At 42.3% G+C, this 17,398-nt stretch overlaps 1 protein-coding gene across 1 annotated transcript in view; it reads left to right on the plus strand.

Annotated features, from left to right (window-relative positions):
* The window catches only part of IMPA2 (inositol monophosphatase 2), a 452,625-nt gene that overhangs the window by 407,910 nt on the left and 27,317 nt on the right, over positions 1–17,398 (plus strand). Inside the window, exon 7 of the mRNA XM_069652140.1 lies at positions 12,765–12,916. Within this exon, the coding sequence (XP_069508241.1) occupies positions 12,765–12,916 (152 nt within the window). The remainder of the gene's footprint in view (positions 1–12,764; positions 12,917–17,398) is intronic.

Below are 17,398 nucleotides of genomic sequence, written 5' to 3' on the forward strand. Positions count from 1 at the left end.
GCATTAACCAAATAAGCTTCCCTCCACACTTATGACTCCTATGCTTGACTCTACCACACATTCAGATATTACCAGACAACCGCGACTATGCCTACCGTGACTCTGCAAAAGGTTACCAGACTTGCACCTGCATCCACTTGTTTTCTGTTTGTTATACTATGAATGACGTTCAAGCACAAGAATTTCTGTTACTCATGGTGCCTTAGCAAAAGCTCAAATATTGGATACTGACTGTAAGTAAGCAGGCTACCTGGATGTATAGCCTCATCCCATGTTTCCTATTCTTTGTACATATATCACATAAGCACTTTGTAATGCCCCCTTGCAAGTTAATGCATTATAAAAACTAAAATATGAATTTACCCTCTAAAGATTTTGAGGAGGCAAATGTCATGTTCATCGTCTCCTACTTTAGCATTGTTAACATTACCCTAGAATTGGAGAGCAACATTGCAACATCATTTACTTGAGCTGAAAGGAATAATGGGTATGGACTATGCCTGGCATTATGTGTATATAGTATTAGGGCAACAGATATTCAGATAACTAGAATACCTTTTAGACCATCTGCATCCTTTTCAAGTTTTCAGAGATACATGGGGCATAGACCTTAATCATATTGTATGGTAATTCACTGGTATACAAAAACAGTTTCACTGAGCGCTGTATAATCCAACCCAACAATTTAAAGGTGAGGTATGTTGCAAACAATCTTGTGTTCACTTCATAGTAATTGTGCATATGCAGGTTTATTACATTTTCTTAAACTGATCATAATGTCATGGTGAGACTTAAAATATGTTTTGCTTGCAAAGTACTATGGGTATGCAAATATCCTAGTTAGTATTTTACTACTACAATCCCCCATATTGTACAGAACCCCATCTACTATTACTGGAGGCTAGAACAGGAGCTGGGGAGGGCAATGGGTGGAAGGGCAAAGGAAACACTCCTTCGGGTTGAAGAACAAATCAGCAACCTTCAAAAACCTAATTAGATGTGCTGGCAGTAGAGTTAAGGAAATGTGTTATTTGTTTGGTAAAGGATAGGGCACTCTAATAACAGTCTAGGCAACTGCACCTTCTGTTTTTTTCTATTCTCAGGTGCTGAGGGCTTTTCAATATAATCACTTGTTTATGTTTATTGCCTCTAGCATCCCCATGCATCTTGTTCAAATTATATCTGTGACATTCAGAAGAGGGGCCCCTAGTTAAAGTAGAAGGCACTCAATCTGTTCTACCTGTGAGCATTGCTACTATTCATTTTAAAGGCAAATATATGCGATTTTCTTGAACAAGCTCCTGAAGAAACCCCAGTAAGGCTTTTGTTTAATATTATCTAGGATGTTGTAAAGAAGGGTGGTGCAAAACTTTAAGCTGCATTATGTGCCCTGCCATTTCACCTCCTATTTCAGGGTTACAAGCAGGGCTCCGATACGATTTCTCTCCCTACTTGGAAACAAATGATTTTTCAGGGAGTAAGAAAATAATTAGCTTTAACTGTAGGGATATTTCATACTTAATAAATATGTTCTTTCCCCTTAAATTTCTTCTTGGCATCGGGCAGTAATATTATTAGAGCTTCTACCTAAGCCATTGCTCTGCTGGTCACTGATTCAATAGAAATATCAGTGGAACCTTGTGCGTAGACGCAGGGGGAAGACTCCTATTTGTTCATGGTTTCCCATTTTGGTTGGGCACATTTTCCCCGTTTTTAGAGAGTAAAAATTAATGGTTGTATGCCTTTTAGCCGTAAGGCTTGTTTTGAGTAAATAATGTCAACATTCACAGGAAAAAGTAATGTGGCTAGTAAGCAGAGACCCTGGCATTCTGATCATATTCTTTGGTGCAGTTGTTCTGATTCAATGATAGTCCTTACACAAATAGAGGCATATTCTCCTGGTCCTTGAATTACTTCATTGAAGTGGCACATGAACTCCTATTGGCATGTTTTCTTACACATTCCATTTAGCTGCCATTATTACATTCGCTAAAAATTGTATCCTATCTGAATAATTTGACAACCACATCAGTGATAAGCGATTTCTGTTTTTTGTAAAATAAAATTAGTGTTTTATTTCAATGGACATTAAACACTTTCTGCATTGTCTCTGAGCAGTGTCACCAAATGAATAGCCACAACTAAACCTATTGTTTATCCTGAGCATACAAAGCTTTTTTGTTGCATACACATTTGTTTCTCTGCACTGGAGTACTTTTGGTAGGTACAATGGCATATCTTGAAGTCTTGAACTGGTTCATGAGCTCTCCCTATAATCACATATAATATATTTTTTTAGCCTATATATGTTTGAAAAAATTTTGTAAAAAATGATTAGTAAGGAATTGCAGTGGTTGGGAAGAGGAAATACCCTTCCAAACTCTTCAGAGACGGTGGATCACTGACTAGTCCTGCTCACAAAGTGGCTTGCATCGTTATTCAGTTCCGCACATGGAAAATAAATTGCGCACGAAAGCTAACCATTCGTGCACTTAGGGAAAAATAATTAGAGGGAACATTGCCCCAGACCGGAGCAGCATACTCAATTGTGCCCCTGGTACATGCGTATAAGGATGTAAATTGTAGGACCCAATCATTATCTGATACTGCATTTATTTGTTTCCCTGCTTGTTGGGGATCCACATTGTTCATATTGTTATGTTATGTTAGCATTACTTATAGAGCGCACGGTCGCCCAGGGGCATCTTGGCGCTACCAAAAAGTCTGTTTATTTCTATTTTTTAGAACTAGAAAAGGGGCTTCTGCTTCCTCCTGCAACGATATGCCGCACCCAGTTCCTGTAGCAGATTACACTTTACATCTAGCAAGATGTTCAATCGCTGACCTAAGGACCTTCTATCCTTCCTCAATTGGTGTTTTCTGACTACCACTAGCAGCATTAGGGGTATTATCATTATCAGAATTGCTTATGGACTGATCAGAGTTTGAGCATCCAATGTGATTAGGACTAACGTGTAAAAGGAACAAAGTGGGACATGCATGCCGTATGTGATCATTCTGCAGTATATGGAGAAGAACAGTGTATACTTCAAAAAGGACAGAAAGCTGCATCAGTATGGGATGGTAGGGGGAACTAATCCTGTACCCTATCATATGGTATACCTACAATGAAAAGTAGATTTATTTAGGTGTATCATAAGTAGGGTTTCTAGTTTCCAGTGTTTATTTTTGGCAATTTAAGTGGTGTTTTTCAAGTGTTTTCACAAAATTTAACAATCTGTTTATATCAATGTTAGTACATTTATTTTGCGGAAGATAATGCAGCGCAACAGTGTTTTTCCAGTGTATATGAAAAACATGCGTTTAGTAACATACATACTTTTGGAGATAGAAATCTCATGGGGTAAAAAAACAAATATCATGGGATATACAATGTTCTCAATGGAGGCAACAGTCTCTAAAAACGGATAGACAACGCACTTCTGCTGGGAAAGCCAGAAACGGATGGCAGTCGGGTGCTGCCCCTGGAAATAGTGTAGGTACATTTGTGTACAGAAAGATGCCCTTTAAAAGTATCTCAGAATGGTTTCGTTTTAAAATAACAGTGTAGGAAGAAGTTGAGACTTGCACTTTCAGTGCACTACACTGGACGTTCCGTTAAACAACAGGTGCATGTGTTTGGGGGTTTATACGGTGTGCGGGAGGCGGTGTGATGATGGGGTTTGTGGGGAGTGGGTGCAGGCTGGCAGGGAACATAGCTCCACTACATCTTTTCGTGCACTTCGACCACTGGTTAAGAGGGTAACTCAGAGGGTAACTCAGAGGCGAAGAGGTAGGCTTTTAGTTTGCTTTTGAACAAATCATTGTAGACAGTTTTTCGGATGTCCGGGGGAAGAGAATTCCATGCAAGAAGAGAGAAAGAGCAGAAGTGAGAGGACGTACAAGGAGGGCGAGGTGCCACAAGGGTAGTCAAGGATGCAGAGCAGAGATTACGAGAAGACATGTATAGTTGGATAGATGAGCATATATATGGTCTTGCTTTTCCGTGGATAGATTTGTGAACCAGGAGCAGAAAGTTAAATCTCCCCCTATTTTGCATCACCAACCATCCAGCTTGCTGACGGTACGAGTTAGTTGGTGTGAAGTGAGGGCGTTCGAAGACAGACATGGTAGCAAGGTTAATGGTCTTGTCGGGAGGACAGGAATCATACATGGGGAGCCCATAGCGGATGCTGACATGGTAGTCAGTTTAGAGAATACAAGAGTGGTTTAGTGAGGCTTGGTGTTGTTGAAAGGAAGGGGGTGCCTGATTTTCATAATATTTAGAAGGTTGAGGCGAGCCGCTGTTGCTGTTTTGGAGATGAAAGTAGAGAAGTTGTAAAAAAGGGTGATAGATGACACTGAGGTTTATAGCTGAAGAAGAGTAGGTGAGAGTGTCAGCTGGGAACTGGATAAGCAGGGGAAGAGATTAGAGAGAGTATTTGGCAGGGAAGAAGAGCACCTCTGTTTTGGTAGAGTTTGCCATCAGAGACTGCAAAGCTATCCAATATTTAATGGCAGAGATACCAGTTTGAAAATTTGATAGAGAGATCAGAGGAGAGTTCAGGAAAAGAGAAAAAGATTTCAGTGTTATCCACGAACAGCTGGTTTGAGAATGCAAAGGAGGAGATTAGTAACCGACATCGAGAGGTGTATAGTGTAAAGTGGAGAGGACCCATGACAGAGCCCTTTGGAACACCAGGAGATAGAAAGTGAGTTGAGAGGTGTTGTTGCTCCAGCAGACAGAGAAATGGCAAGGTGGCAGGTAGGATTCCTTCCAAGCAAGGGCTTGATCAGTAACCCCAAGATGAAAGAGAGTATTAAGGAGATCAGAGTGATCAACAGTGTCAATTGCAGCGTAGAGGTCAAGGAGCATCAGGATAGACGATAGGATGGCGTGCTTAGCAGAGGAGATGAAGTTGGGGACATTCATGAGAGCAGTTTCCGTGGAGTAACAGGAGCGGAAACGTGCTTTTAAGGGGTCTTGAAGGTTGTGGATGTCTAAGAAATTGGTAAGTCAGTTGAACACAACCCTTTCAAGCACTTTAGAGTAGTGCAGTAGGAGAGCCCCATGGCGAAAGTTAGCCGGTAGATTGGGGTCAGCCCCTTGCTTTTTTAAGAGAGGGAGGACCGTGGCCATTTTGAAAATAGAGGGAAAGCAAACAGAGCCTAAGGACAGGATGAAGAGCTCAGCAAGATGGGAGGTCATTGAAGAGGCAATAGACATGACTAGCTGAGGAGCACAATGTCGACAGAATCATTTCTACTTCTACTTTTCACAGACAAATTATTTTATCTTACTGTGACTGTTCTAAGATCACACACTTCCGTTAAGTGTTGATGCAATAATTTGAGCGTAGTCGGAAACAGAATTTTGAGTACATATATCTTCCAGGCTCTAATTGGTAAAAATATGTGTTTTGCGTCTTTCAAGAATACTCTATGCACAAATCATAATAAACCACTCCAACAAACATATACATCCTTGTGGAAACAGGTTAAACAAAGAGTATAGTTGTAGCTATGTATTCCCCATCTTCAACAGAAGCCTGAATGTATCAGAATGTGAGGCAGTGTCAGACTAGATAATGACTTTTGAGTTTTTTCAAATGCACTTCCAAGACTTCGGTGCAACAAAATATGTTGATGAGGTCAACTGGTTAAGTCATCGTTTTTACACAGACATTCATGTGGAGACTAGGGAGGGTTGGCAGGGCCTCAATGCGCTGTATGAGGGAAGGCCTTAAAAGTGTAACAATACTGTGCAACAATGTACTTTGTTGTTGACTCCTTGAAGACCCACCTTCTTGTTACCTATTGCTTATCTCAACATGTGTGCAGGAACAGAAGCAAAGAGCCTGGGAACTTGAATGCAGATACTGCAAATACAATGTGACAATGTTTTTATTTGTAAAAGAAAAAAATGTATGTGCCATTGATCAGGGGATCAGGGGCTTTTATGGGGAGTTGTGGCAAATTTCAGGGCCATTTTTATTTTCGGGGCCAAGTGAATGTGTGGTCGCAAAAATGGCTAAAAGTTGGCTACAATTCCTAAAAACATCTGATGTCCACTGACCTGTTTTTCTACAAAAAAAGGATGTAAGAGATTTTGCAGTGCCTGTTTAACACCAACACTACATATATTAGAATAGCCACACAGACAGTCCGGGGGCAGAAATGTGTGTGCTGCAAAATCTCTGTTACAGCCTTAATTATTTGATAAGAAAATATTTGACACTACTCATGCGCACTTTTGGGGAATTGTGGCAAATTTTGAGATACCTTTATTTTTGGGGGTTCGTGAATTAGAGTAGAGGGGATTAAGGTGAAGCGGGATCCTGATGGGAGGTATGTGTGGTGAAAGGGAAGATGAGTGACCTAACATACATATGGGCATCAGTTTATGCCCCCAACCAGGGGCAGGAAGAGTTCTTTGAAAGGTTCTTGGAGGAACTGAGCAGGTTTGGGGAGGGAGAGCTAATAGTGGTTGGGGACTATAACCTAGCAGCGGACCCGGTCTTGGACAGGTCAGACGGGCTCAGGGGGCATGCAACAGGGACAATCTCCAAACACCTGAAAACAAGGCTTAAAGAGGAGGGGCTTAACAATGTGTGGAGGGTACATCACCCACAGGAAAGACTACTCCTTCTATTCACACGGCCACCAGGCCTATTCCTGAATAGAATATTATGGCAAGGCGGAGGGTGGTTTAAGCGACCAGGAGAATCCATATAGGGAGTATGACAATCTCAGACCATGCGCCAGTCTCACTGGAATGGAAGGCAGGAAATACACGAGGGGGTGGCAGGGGATGGAAACTGGAAGAATATCTCCTCAGGGATCATGAAGTGAAGCAGCAAGTAGAGAATGAAATACACAAATTTATGGAGAAAGGGGCCGGGGGGGGGGAGAAACAGCCGGGGGAGAGATAGGATGCATTTAAGCGGCACATTAAGGAACACTTCATAGGGGCATCGAACCAGATACACGAAGCAAGGAGAGAGGCAGAGAGGGGGCTGGAAAGAGAAATAGAGGAACTCGAGAGGTTGCACAAATAGAAGGGAACAAATACGGTCGCCTGGCGACTGGCACATGCGAGGGGGCAACTTAAACAGTTAACTAATAGGTCAGTGGAGAGCCCCCTTCTAAGAAGCAGGCAGATGCTTTATGAGCATGGAAATAGAGTGAGGACAGTTTTAGCGAGACAGATAAGGGCCAGAGAACAGTAGGCGTTTATAAACGCGCTGGAGGATAAAAGAGGCATACAAGTAGGACAGGAGGGAGATAAACACAGGATAGTCAGGGAATTCTTTGCAGACCTTTATGGGGAGGAACCATCAGATAAGGAGGGGCAAAAAGTATACCTAGCAGGCTGGAAGGACCAAGATTATCCCCTGAACAGAAAGATCAACTGGAAGAACCTATAACATGTGAAGAGATGCAGAGGGCAATAACAAGAGTGAAGCCAAATAAGGGCCCGGGGGAGGATGGGCCCACGGCAGCATTTCATATAACATTCAGCAAACTGCTAGCCAAAGCCTTTACAGAAGTATTCAATGACTTCCGAGAGAAAGGGGAGGTATCCGTATCCATCGAGATGGCACACATCACTCATCCCAAAGCCAGGAAAAAACCCACATCTATGCTCCTCATACCGCCCAATAGCACTCATTAATGTGGATGCCAAACTCTACACAAGTGTATTAGCGGCAAGATAAACTAAAATCAAAACTGTGTTTTTCGAAGGTTCATTTGAAATCAATACTACTTGCACTTACCAAGCACTTGACGTAGACTTCTCCCCAATTAATCAGCTATCAAGAATATTTTGAAGTTGAATGATGTCGCGCAACAACTTTTTCCAAAACCTCCCACCTTTGCTTATGAGAACCACAGTTCTAACATCAATGCACATGTTAGGGCTGAGAAACTTCCTACTGTGAAATCAAATGTTAGCTACAAAAGAGGCACATTTCCATGTCAAAACTGTCAACACTGCAAGAGTTTGTTGAGAGGACATAAAATCCTGGATCCCTACGCCGGAGAAACATTTTTGAATGATTTTTCAACGTTATACCAGTAATGTGGTATACGCTTTGAAATGCCCTTGTTAACTATATTGTGTGGGTCTTACATGTAGAAAAGCTAAACAAATGTGGTTTGAGCATAAGTCAATTATCAGAACCTCCAATGTGAAAACTCCAGTAGACATACATTATTCTTTCTCCTTATAGTGTTCAAATTCAATTTGCTGTACTTGAAATTGTCAGAATACTGAAGAGCGAAGGACATATTTCACTAAAATTTGCTAAAAGGGAAATCTGTTGGATTAATAAACTTTTCTCACTCTAAAGGGTGTGAACACAGATTAGGATTTTGGGTGTTTTTTGTATTTTTCTTGTATTGTAAGAATTATTGGATTTTTTTTATTTCTTGTGTTTTAATCTCTCTGTGAAATACGTTTTATTTTATGTTTGACTAATTATTTTTGACCTTATAATGTCATAAAGATATATATTTAATTTGTTTAATCGTCTTAATTACACAGTTATAACATATGCATTCTTTATTCAACACCATGTAAATGGATTCATTATAATTAGATGGATGAGTTGGGTTCTGAATAGGATAGTGGGAAAAGGCATGCATTGACCATCAAAAAAAAGATTAGAAATTGATTTCTGTTGCTCTAACCCCAGAAATATGCACAACCCACACAGAGTTATTACATTAGATGAGTCATCAACTTTGTCATGTATCCATTGTATAGCATGTTGCTCAACCAAGGCTATGCAGTCCACACTTGGATGACCATGCAAACTACAGTAGAGTTCCCCAATCTTTAATAAAATCCAAATAATGTTTAGAGATCTTTAGAAACGCATACGCATAGTGTCTCCTTTATGTCCCGTGTCTGGAATTAGGAGATGTTGATTTAAATGCACATTGGTTCATTGGTTCTTATTTCGCTGTAACATTACAAAGGTTCTATCCAATTTGGAATAAAGACTATACATGTATTGACTCAATGCGCTGTATTTGCTCACTAGAAAGTCATACAAGCTTGGGTAGGATCTTAGTAAGGGGACATATGTTAGTGTTATGATAACAGATATAACTACAAACTCAACGAAAACCACCATAAGAACATGTTCCGCTCGACCCTCCTTCACACCCATTGCCATTGCTTAATCATTTTAGGAATGCATGGTTAGGCCTGATGTTTATCTTCATACTCTTTTTCTTAGTACAAAGTGAAGTTAGTCGATGTTGAGAGTATGGCTAAATTCTAGCTAATTTCCTATATTTATGAACTACATATGGAACAATCATTTATGTTCAGTATTAATGATCTCTAACTAGCTCGGGTGCCCGGCGTTGCCCGTGTCCTGATCTAGTGGTGTCTCATGTGCCCTAGAGGATATCACTCTTGTCCTCTTGTCAGCAAGTCTTGCTTCAGTTTGCTCTGGCATCTTATCTGCCCTGGAGAAAGTTGCTCTTGTCCGCTGGTTGGCAAGTTGTGCTGCTGTTTGTTGTTGTGTCTCAGAAGCTCTTGATATTGATTTTCGCTTTGCGTCAGATGGAGCTTTTCCAAGTGATGTTCGTTTTTTGTGCAGCAAGTTTCAGTCACTCAATGGCTTCAGCACATTTGAGGAAATGTCCGAGAAAGATTGATTGATTGTGCTCTCTTCTCGTGAATGAACCTAAGTATATGTGTAACCTTGCCATTCCCATATTTGGAGTGGCGTGATAAAAACAAATGAAAATATTTTTTTTTTATTCCCTTTAAAAATGCTTTAATAAACACTTTCAATCTATAAACAGTAGTAATACATTTCAAAGGAATAACCAACACATTGAACATTTTGCTTCAGACACTTTTCCAAATGTTGCCTCCTCCTAGTACCTACTGTAGTGAATTGCGGTGAGCATCAGTTAATGAGGGTGTCTACGGAGTGCATTTTTTGCATCCAAACATAGACTACAATCTTGCCCCAGACAAAAGAGGAATCGATGCAAAATTTGGTAGACGTGGGTTCAACGGTGTGGATTTGTATAGCAGGACAAACATACACACACACACATACATTCAGCTTTATATATAAGGATGAAAGACACCGTTTTCGTCCATGGAAACCATGTGTCACTTTCTGTGCCAATAGTGGTGTTTCATCCTTCGTCCAGTTTAAAGCTATCAAGTATTCCTTTATGAATGATTCATCTACTAGTTGTACATCTAATGTGCAGCTGCCTCTTTTCTCTACTTCTCTGAGGTTCATGACTTATTGGTCCTCGGATGGAATACAGGGCCAGAAAATCAGATGTACCTCAGTATGTTGTAGACTAGTAATCACCTCACTTTGCAGCGGTTCACCAAATAGGGAGCATGTCTCACCTGAGGTTGTACCGTCTCCTACACATAGTGGATGCCCTGCAGGTATTGTATTTGACCCCAGTAAGGCTAAGTGCAAACTGTAGAACATTTTGTACTCATTGATTTTGCCTGTAGTTAGATTGAACCATGTTGCCGCTCTTGTTGAAATTCATAGCCATGATTTATTTTTCTCTCAAGGTTTTCTCTGAGATGTGCATATATGTTAGATTTTCAGACCATTCTTCCGATATCAACATCTGAATAATATTTGTTACTAATCTTACTTCTATGTCTCCCCCCCCCAGCTTCCTATTCCAATGTTTTTTGGCAGTTTACCTTGCTTGTGCCTCTCTTAACCAATGGACGTATCTAAGTTTTTCATTTTCATTTGTGGCAAATTTGTTTTTCCATTTTTCAAAGTCCCTGACAGCTCTCCGCCATTTACATATTTTACATACTAACACTTCATACTGTCTTGCATATTTTTCAACCTTTTCTTTATACCTCCCTGTCCAGTGTATACCTTTTGTTTTTCATAATTGATGTGTTAGGGAAGAGTCACAAGGACAGGCCACACATTGAGATGGATCTGTGCTACCTTTAAGACAAAGATGCACATTGGCACACCTACCTTGAGGTCTGTGCGTCGGCATGTGTGTCGAATGGAATTAGCCCTTAGTCAGATGCTGTTGAAAAAGAAATGTTTTCGAGATTTGTGAAATTGTAGAATTGTGGGGCACGCTGAACTGATGCCGTGATCGTGTTCCGGAGGGTGGGTGCGTGACAAGAGAAGGATTGTTTGCAGGCCCTCTCTTTGCGGTTGAGTTGTGATTCAAGCCGGTTGGTTGATATGCTGCACGAGGGGCTTACGCCACCAGATATGGGGAGCTTAGCCACCAGGCACACTCGTGTGCTACTCATGAGACCAACATGCTAGCTTTAGAGACAAATATGGATCACTTTGAGGTCTGTGTGCACTATGTGACTAGGATTTTTGACCAATGTTAGTGGACCAATTGGCTTTGAAATGCACAAAAGTGTGCCCCTAAGTAGCACTTAAGCAGTTTGTTGTGAAAAGTCTTGAATTCAGAATGTGGCCCACTTTCTTTCGTTCCTCTGTCTATTTTTGTGTCCCAGTCTGACACAGTTCCATACAAGCACCCCAATCAGGCACACGTCTAGTCACTACAATCGAGCAATCTTCAGCAACCAACACTCTGCTTCCAGGAACTAGCGTTGTTCAGAGAGCCTACTAGGAATAACCCTGATGTGATCTTTGTAGGGTATTCTAGTACATTTGACATGCTTATTCTAGGTCTTTGTGGTTCACACGATTCACAATGACACTATCGAACAGTAGCATGCATCCCAGAAGCCTTTGAAATGATGTTTTTATCCATGAATGTTCAAACCCTTTAATCAGATGTCTGAAATGGCTGTCTATCTTTTGACCTACATCAAAAGATTGGTATCCGGGAATATTATCCCAATATATACGGTCGCCCAACAGTTGGTCGCCGGGAACAGGTGGTGGCGACTTTATATATGGTGACCATATATATGGGGCCAAGGGGAGCCGGGGTTGGGGGGGGGTGTCCCCGCTCTCCGGGGGTGTCCCCCGTTCTCCCGGAAAATACAAAAAGGTTTTGGGGTTGTGGGGGTGTCCCCCGCATGTTCAATGTGATAATGTCCCTGCAAACCAGGGCCATTTTTTGGCGCCATTTTTGTCAGACAACATTTTTGCAGGGACATTATCACATCGAACCAAAAGATCCCGGTGCCAAAAGATAGGCTGTAAAAGATCGACTGGCTAGAAAGGTTGGCATCCCTTGTATGTGTTCGCCCCTATATCAAATGTAAGACAGTACAAGTTTGACTCGGTACAAAGGTCGGCATGCCAATTTCAAAATGAAAAATGTGTTAAATTTCAAAAATAAAGCCCACCCATAAAATCTCCATATTTTGAACATCCTTAGGTTATATATGATTATGTACCTTAGGATTCCAAACCATCTGAATCATGTAAAGGTCTCTGATGCGCAAACAGGCCCATGCTTAACAAAATCACACATTTTAAACTAAATGAAGATGTCACAGTTAATGGAATTAATGAATCACCTGGAATGGACTCTGTAAACTTAAAATTGTTACATGAAAAGTTCCAAGTAGCCACCAAAAAACAATTGCAAAAATGTTTCATTCTCTGGCATCTAGTGTTTTGCGTTAAACAGGATGTATCACATTTTTTAGGAGGTTTATTTCTTATCAATGTCATTTCTAGCAGAAGTGTAGAGAAAGATTTCTAATGTAAATGAATTGCAGCATGTTGTTTGAACGTAAGTGGCAGCCACTGTGACAACGGTTTGTTTTTCTCTCTCTGTGACTTTAGGGTTCGCATAATAGGGAGCTCCACGCTTTCACTCTGTTACCTCGCGTCTGGTGCCGCAGAGGCCTATTACCAGTTTGGATTGCATTGCTGGGACTTGGCCGCAGCCACAGTCATTATTCGAGAGGCTGGGGGTGTAGTCATCGACACTTCAGGTAAGTCCCAATAGCTGCGGTTATAAGAGTGTTGGCTGAGAATTGTATAATGGACTTTACATATATCTACTTTTGATCCAAGAGACTGGGGTGTGAGGCATATGGGTTACAGTCGTAACCTGAGTTATGACTGCTTCAAATCATTCTTTGTCCAAGCCCTTCTTCCACATCAAGGCCTTTTATTACAGAAATGCTGGATGTGCATTAGGTTACCAAATACCATTAATATTATGGTGGGTTTAAAAATGCAAGGCAAAATCTCCAATACCTGAAATGTGAGAGTAGACTAAGAAACCCAAGATGTCACTGTGCAACCAGTTAACTACCGATTTAGAGAAAAAGAGTAAAACACTATGGGTGTTCAAATTACCTGAAAATATTGCATTTTTGCTCTTTAAGATTTAATTGTCATTGCCCTATAGTGCAGCTTTACTGTATTGGTGTAGTTTGGTTGGTGTCGCTACTCATGTGGCGCTAGTGCATTTGATTATAAATATTCATTTCATTCACTCTGTTGAGCGTAGTAGATATAGTCTACACGTTTTTGCTTTACGTTTTGTTGGTGATTTATTGAAATTGTGTTCATCTTCATCTGTTTGCGTTGCCGTTCGTCTGCTTGCTCATTGCTGTAGTCTTCCGTCTGTGTGGTCGGAGAGCTATTGTAGATCAGCCCTATAAAAGGAGCCCCATGATTTTATAGGGCTGATCGACAATAGCTCTCCGACCACACGGACGGTAGACTACAGCAATCAGCAAGTGGACGAACAGCAACGCAAACAGATGCACGAAACCAGAAAGGACAATGTAAGCCTGGGCTACAAGCCCTGCTAAATCTCCTACAATATAATGGATCACAGCTTTAGGCCACAAGCCTCCATCAAATCTCTCGTACCGAGAAACCCCAACCGAACCTTGATAAAGACCTGTTTATGGTCGAAACACGTGTCGGCACTCTCTGAAGATTAACACAATTTCAATAAATCACCAATAAAATGGAAAGCAAAAACGTGTGGACTATATCTACTACACCCAACAGAGTGAATGAAATGAATATATACAATCAAATGCAATAGCGCCACATGAGTAGAAACACCCACCAAACTACATTGATCTACACTTCGGGCAAAAAGAGCGCGGGCCCTATAGTTTCTACCAACCGGCTGCAAGTGCACTGAATATATTGAGTAAGGTGAGGCAACCACTAGTTCCTAGTGCTCATATCTCTCTCTGAACCTTTACTGTATTGGGTTTGGGTAATGCAGGGGAGAGTCTCCTCCCAGACCTAGGATTCTTCCACTTAATCCTCCGTGCCACATATCCATACATGCAATGTGTTCCTTGCCTTTCACACCATCCAAGGATTTTTCACTTGTGCTTCCTTAGACTTGGGGTGTGGCATAGGCAGCAGGCAATGTACCTTGCCCATGCTTGCCTCTCAAATAGTTCCCATAGGTTCCTTCCATTTGCTCTCCTTGGTTACACTAAATCCACTCGTCCTTAACAGGTATGGTGTCTGTCATGTCATTGCGAGCCAGCACTATGTGCTCTGGTTTGCATACTTCTCTGCCTGGGCATAGCAAGTACTTGGGGTCTTGCCTTTGCTCAGTTCTGGGCCTGCCTTGGTCATCCTGCTGCTGTTGTTACTAGGTGATTTTGAGGTCATGTTTCCCAACCCAACTTGGTTCCTCAGGTCTGCCATGTGACTGGGCAAAGCTACTTTGAAATGAGTCTTAAGTACTACTAGTGCTTGTTGTGCAGATCCTGTGAGAATTAGGGGTGCAAGGTATTGTGTATCCCCCACTCAAAACATTCTGGATATGCCAGGACCATCATACACCTCTCTGGAGGAGGTATTCCTTACATGTTGACCTTTAGGTTTGTAATCCACACGTCCATGCTCACAATGTACTCTCCCCACATATGTCCCAACCTCTACCGTGCTATGTGCCACTAGCACATGCATTGTTACATAGCAAAGCTAGACTCTATTATGGCCCTCCCCTTTTTTCCGGATACTCTATACAAATAACATAAACACATACGTTTGTTTGTTTGGAATCAAAACATGCCACAGTATTGAAGAGTCAACTTGCGGGCAAACCTAACCATGCCCAGGCCCTTAAGGAAACCGGTCCTATGAACCTCCCCGGATGACTTTCCGCTATTCCCGCGCTTTCCAATTGATGAACCCTCACTTCGGTTTAAAATTCCTTCTGGGTGACCCACATCACTTTCAGTTAAGTCCTTCCGGGTCAAAATCCGCCTCTGGTAGCCTTACTACCATGAACAGTCTGTTAACACCATACCCTTGTAAGGAGCAAACCACAGGGCAATGTGCAGTTGTTGAGTCCAACTGTCCATAAGGGTTAAGGTGTCCGTCACACCGCCCTGTCTCATTCACCCAGCAGGTAATGCTTGCGGAAAGCATTCACAACGTGATTCCTCCTCAGCTAGGATCACCCCAAAATTCTGCATCTGTGACAAGAAAAAATAATCATCACTAATACAACTACTCTACCTAGTAGGTACTCCTCCCCGTCCAAATCTGGTGCATTGAGCCGTCCCAGTCGCCAAAGAAAGTGGAATCCTCTTGCATGTCCGGGGGATTTAAAGCCCTTGTTGCTGGAAGCTGTTTCCAGGCTACAGTACACCCGGGCAGAGGGGCAGCCTGCTATGCCAGATGCCCCTCTATCGCCCTTTCTAGGCGGGAGGTACAGCTGCTTAGAGAGGCTAGCCCCTACTATGGCCCTCCCCTTTGTTCTGGATATTCTATACAGATAACTTACACATTTGAATGTTGAATCATTTATAACACAAAACTGACAGAATTAACTGAATCCGAGGGCAGAAGGACAATGTAATAATATACACCAGAACACAACAATACTGCACTCTAGATGACAGCCCCAGGAGGGTCCCTTTATTTGAATAAATGCTTTTCTAAAGCCTTCCAGAATTGGGAAAGGACCATAATACTCCGGAGCTCCTATGGTAAGGAGTTCCATAGTCAGGGGCCGTAAACAAAGAAGTGCCTGTCACTTGTGAAAACACATCTGGAGGAAGGAATCGGCAATAAGAGTTTGTCTGTGGATCGCAATGAATGCAGTGGTACATACTAGGTCTGTTTCTCTGCAAGATGACAATGGGGCTATATGGGAGATTTTCCTGGCTACCTCACCGTTTTTTATTGTTGAAAAAGAAGCTTTTCCACGCTATTTGCGTTTAGTGGTAAGTGCAGATTTTATTCATCAATTAGGGTGTGGATTTATAGTCCCAATTGTGGTCAGCCGGCACGTGTTTCGACCTCGTGGGTCTTTATCAAGGCTGATGCAAGTTTAAAATTACACACATATATCCAGAAGATGTTTGGTTTGGTGACATTTGTGACAGTGGTATATGTGTGCAAGTGCAGAGTGCGAGGTGGGGTGATATTGTATTGACCGTGAGTCAGGTGAGCATGCACAGTTACATTTTTCCATTTAGCACATATTACATTTTGGTACATATAATTATGGTATGAACAAATCAATTTGTTGGTCAATCAATGGGGGAGGAGAGAGGAGGAAGAGGGAGAGTACTGTGTTAGTTAGGTACAGTCGGAACATTTGCACGTATTATGGAAGGTTGGGGTATCATCTTACCTAATTAGTAGTTGGCTCTTGCCCCTGACGGGGTCCTGTATCGAATCTAAGTAAGTCCTGTGTGTTCGCAGCTGGGCTCCTCATGGGCCCTGTAAGTAATGGGTGGGCATGTTACTCTTTTGTGCCCTGGAGGACGTCTCGTTGGGGGAGGGAACTGGGTATTAGCATGTCTAATCAATGTGCCTGTTCCCTTTGGGCATGTACACATCCTGGTTAGGATACTGCTGGTGCGATTACTACAGGTAGTGTGCTATATTGTGAGTTAGCCATGGCTTATATGGTGTCTGGCATGCATGGCTACCATGGGCCACTATCCACGAAGTGCACTGCTGCATCTTTGTTCTAAGTTGGGTATCATCCGTGGCCATGAGCAAGTGCTCCGGTGATGTCATGTGCTCGGCTGGTGGAGTGGTACTATGTACTGTCCAGGAGTGGTCAGTGGGGTTGGCTGGGTGCCCTTTCACATGACTAGTATGTCCCTGTGCGGTCATGGTGTGATGGGAGTAATGTGTGACTCTTCTAGGTGATATGAGTTGGGAAGGTGCTTTCCATGTGTACGGCAGGGTGCCCTGATGGGGTGCCCATGCCTCGGTGAGGGGATTGCCAGGTGTTAATATGCGTGATGCGGTTGCCGTGGGTCCGGATGATGATCCCAAGGTCGTGCTGGCGTGGGGCATGTCTCGTGGTGCCCGGGGTTCCTAGGGATAGGGAGCCGCTGTGCCTGGTGTGTGCGGGCTGTCCCGCATATGTTCCCGTTATTTGATGGTCCGCGTTTGCAGGGTGGGGGAGCCTGCTAATGCGGTGCTGATGGGCTTTAGCTGGCTTACCTGGAATTAATCTC

This window comes from Ambystoma mexicanum, chromosome 3p (assembly GCF_040938575.1).
Source record: "Ambystoma mexicanum isolate Mex_15411 chromosome 3p, UKY_AmexF1_1, whole genome shotgun sequence".
NCBI classification, from domain to species: domain Eukaryota; kingdom Metazoa; phylum Chordata; class Amphibia; order Caudata; family Ambystomatidae; genus Ambystoma; species Ambystoma mexicanum.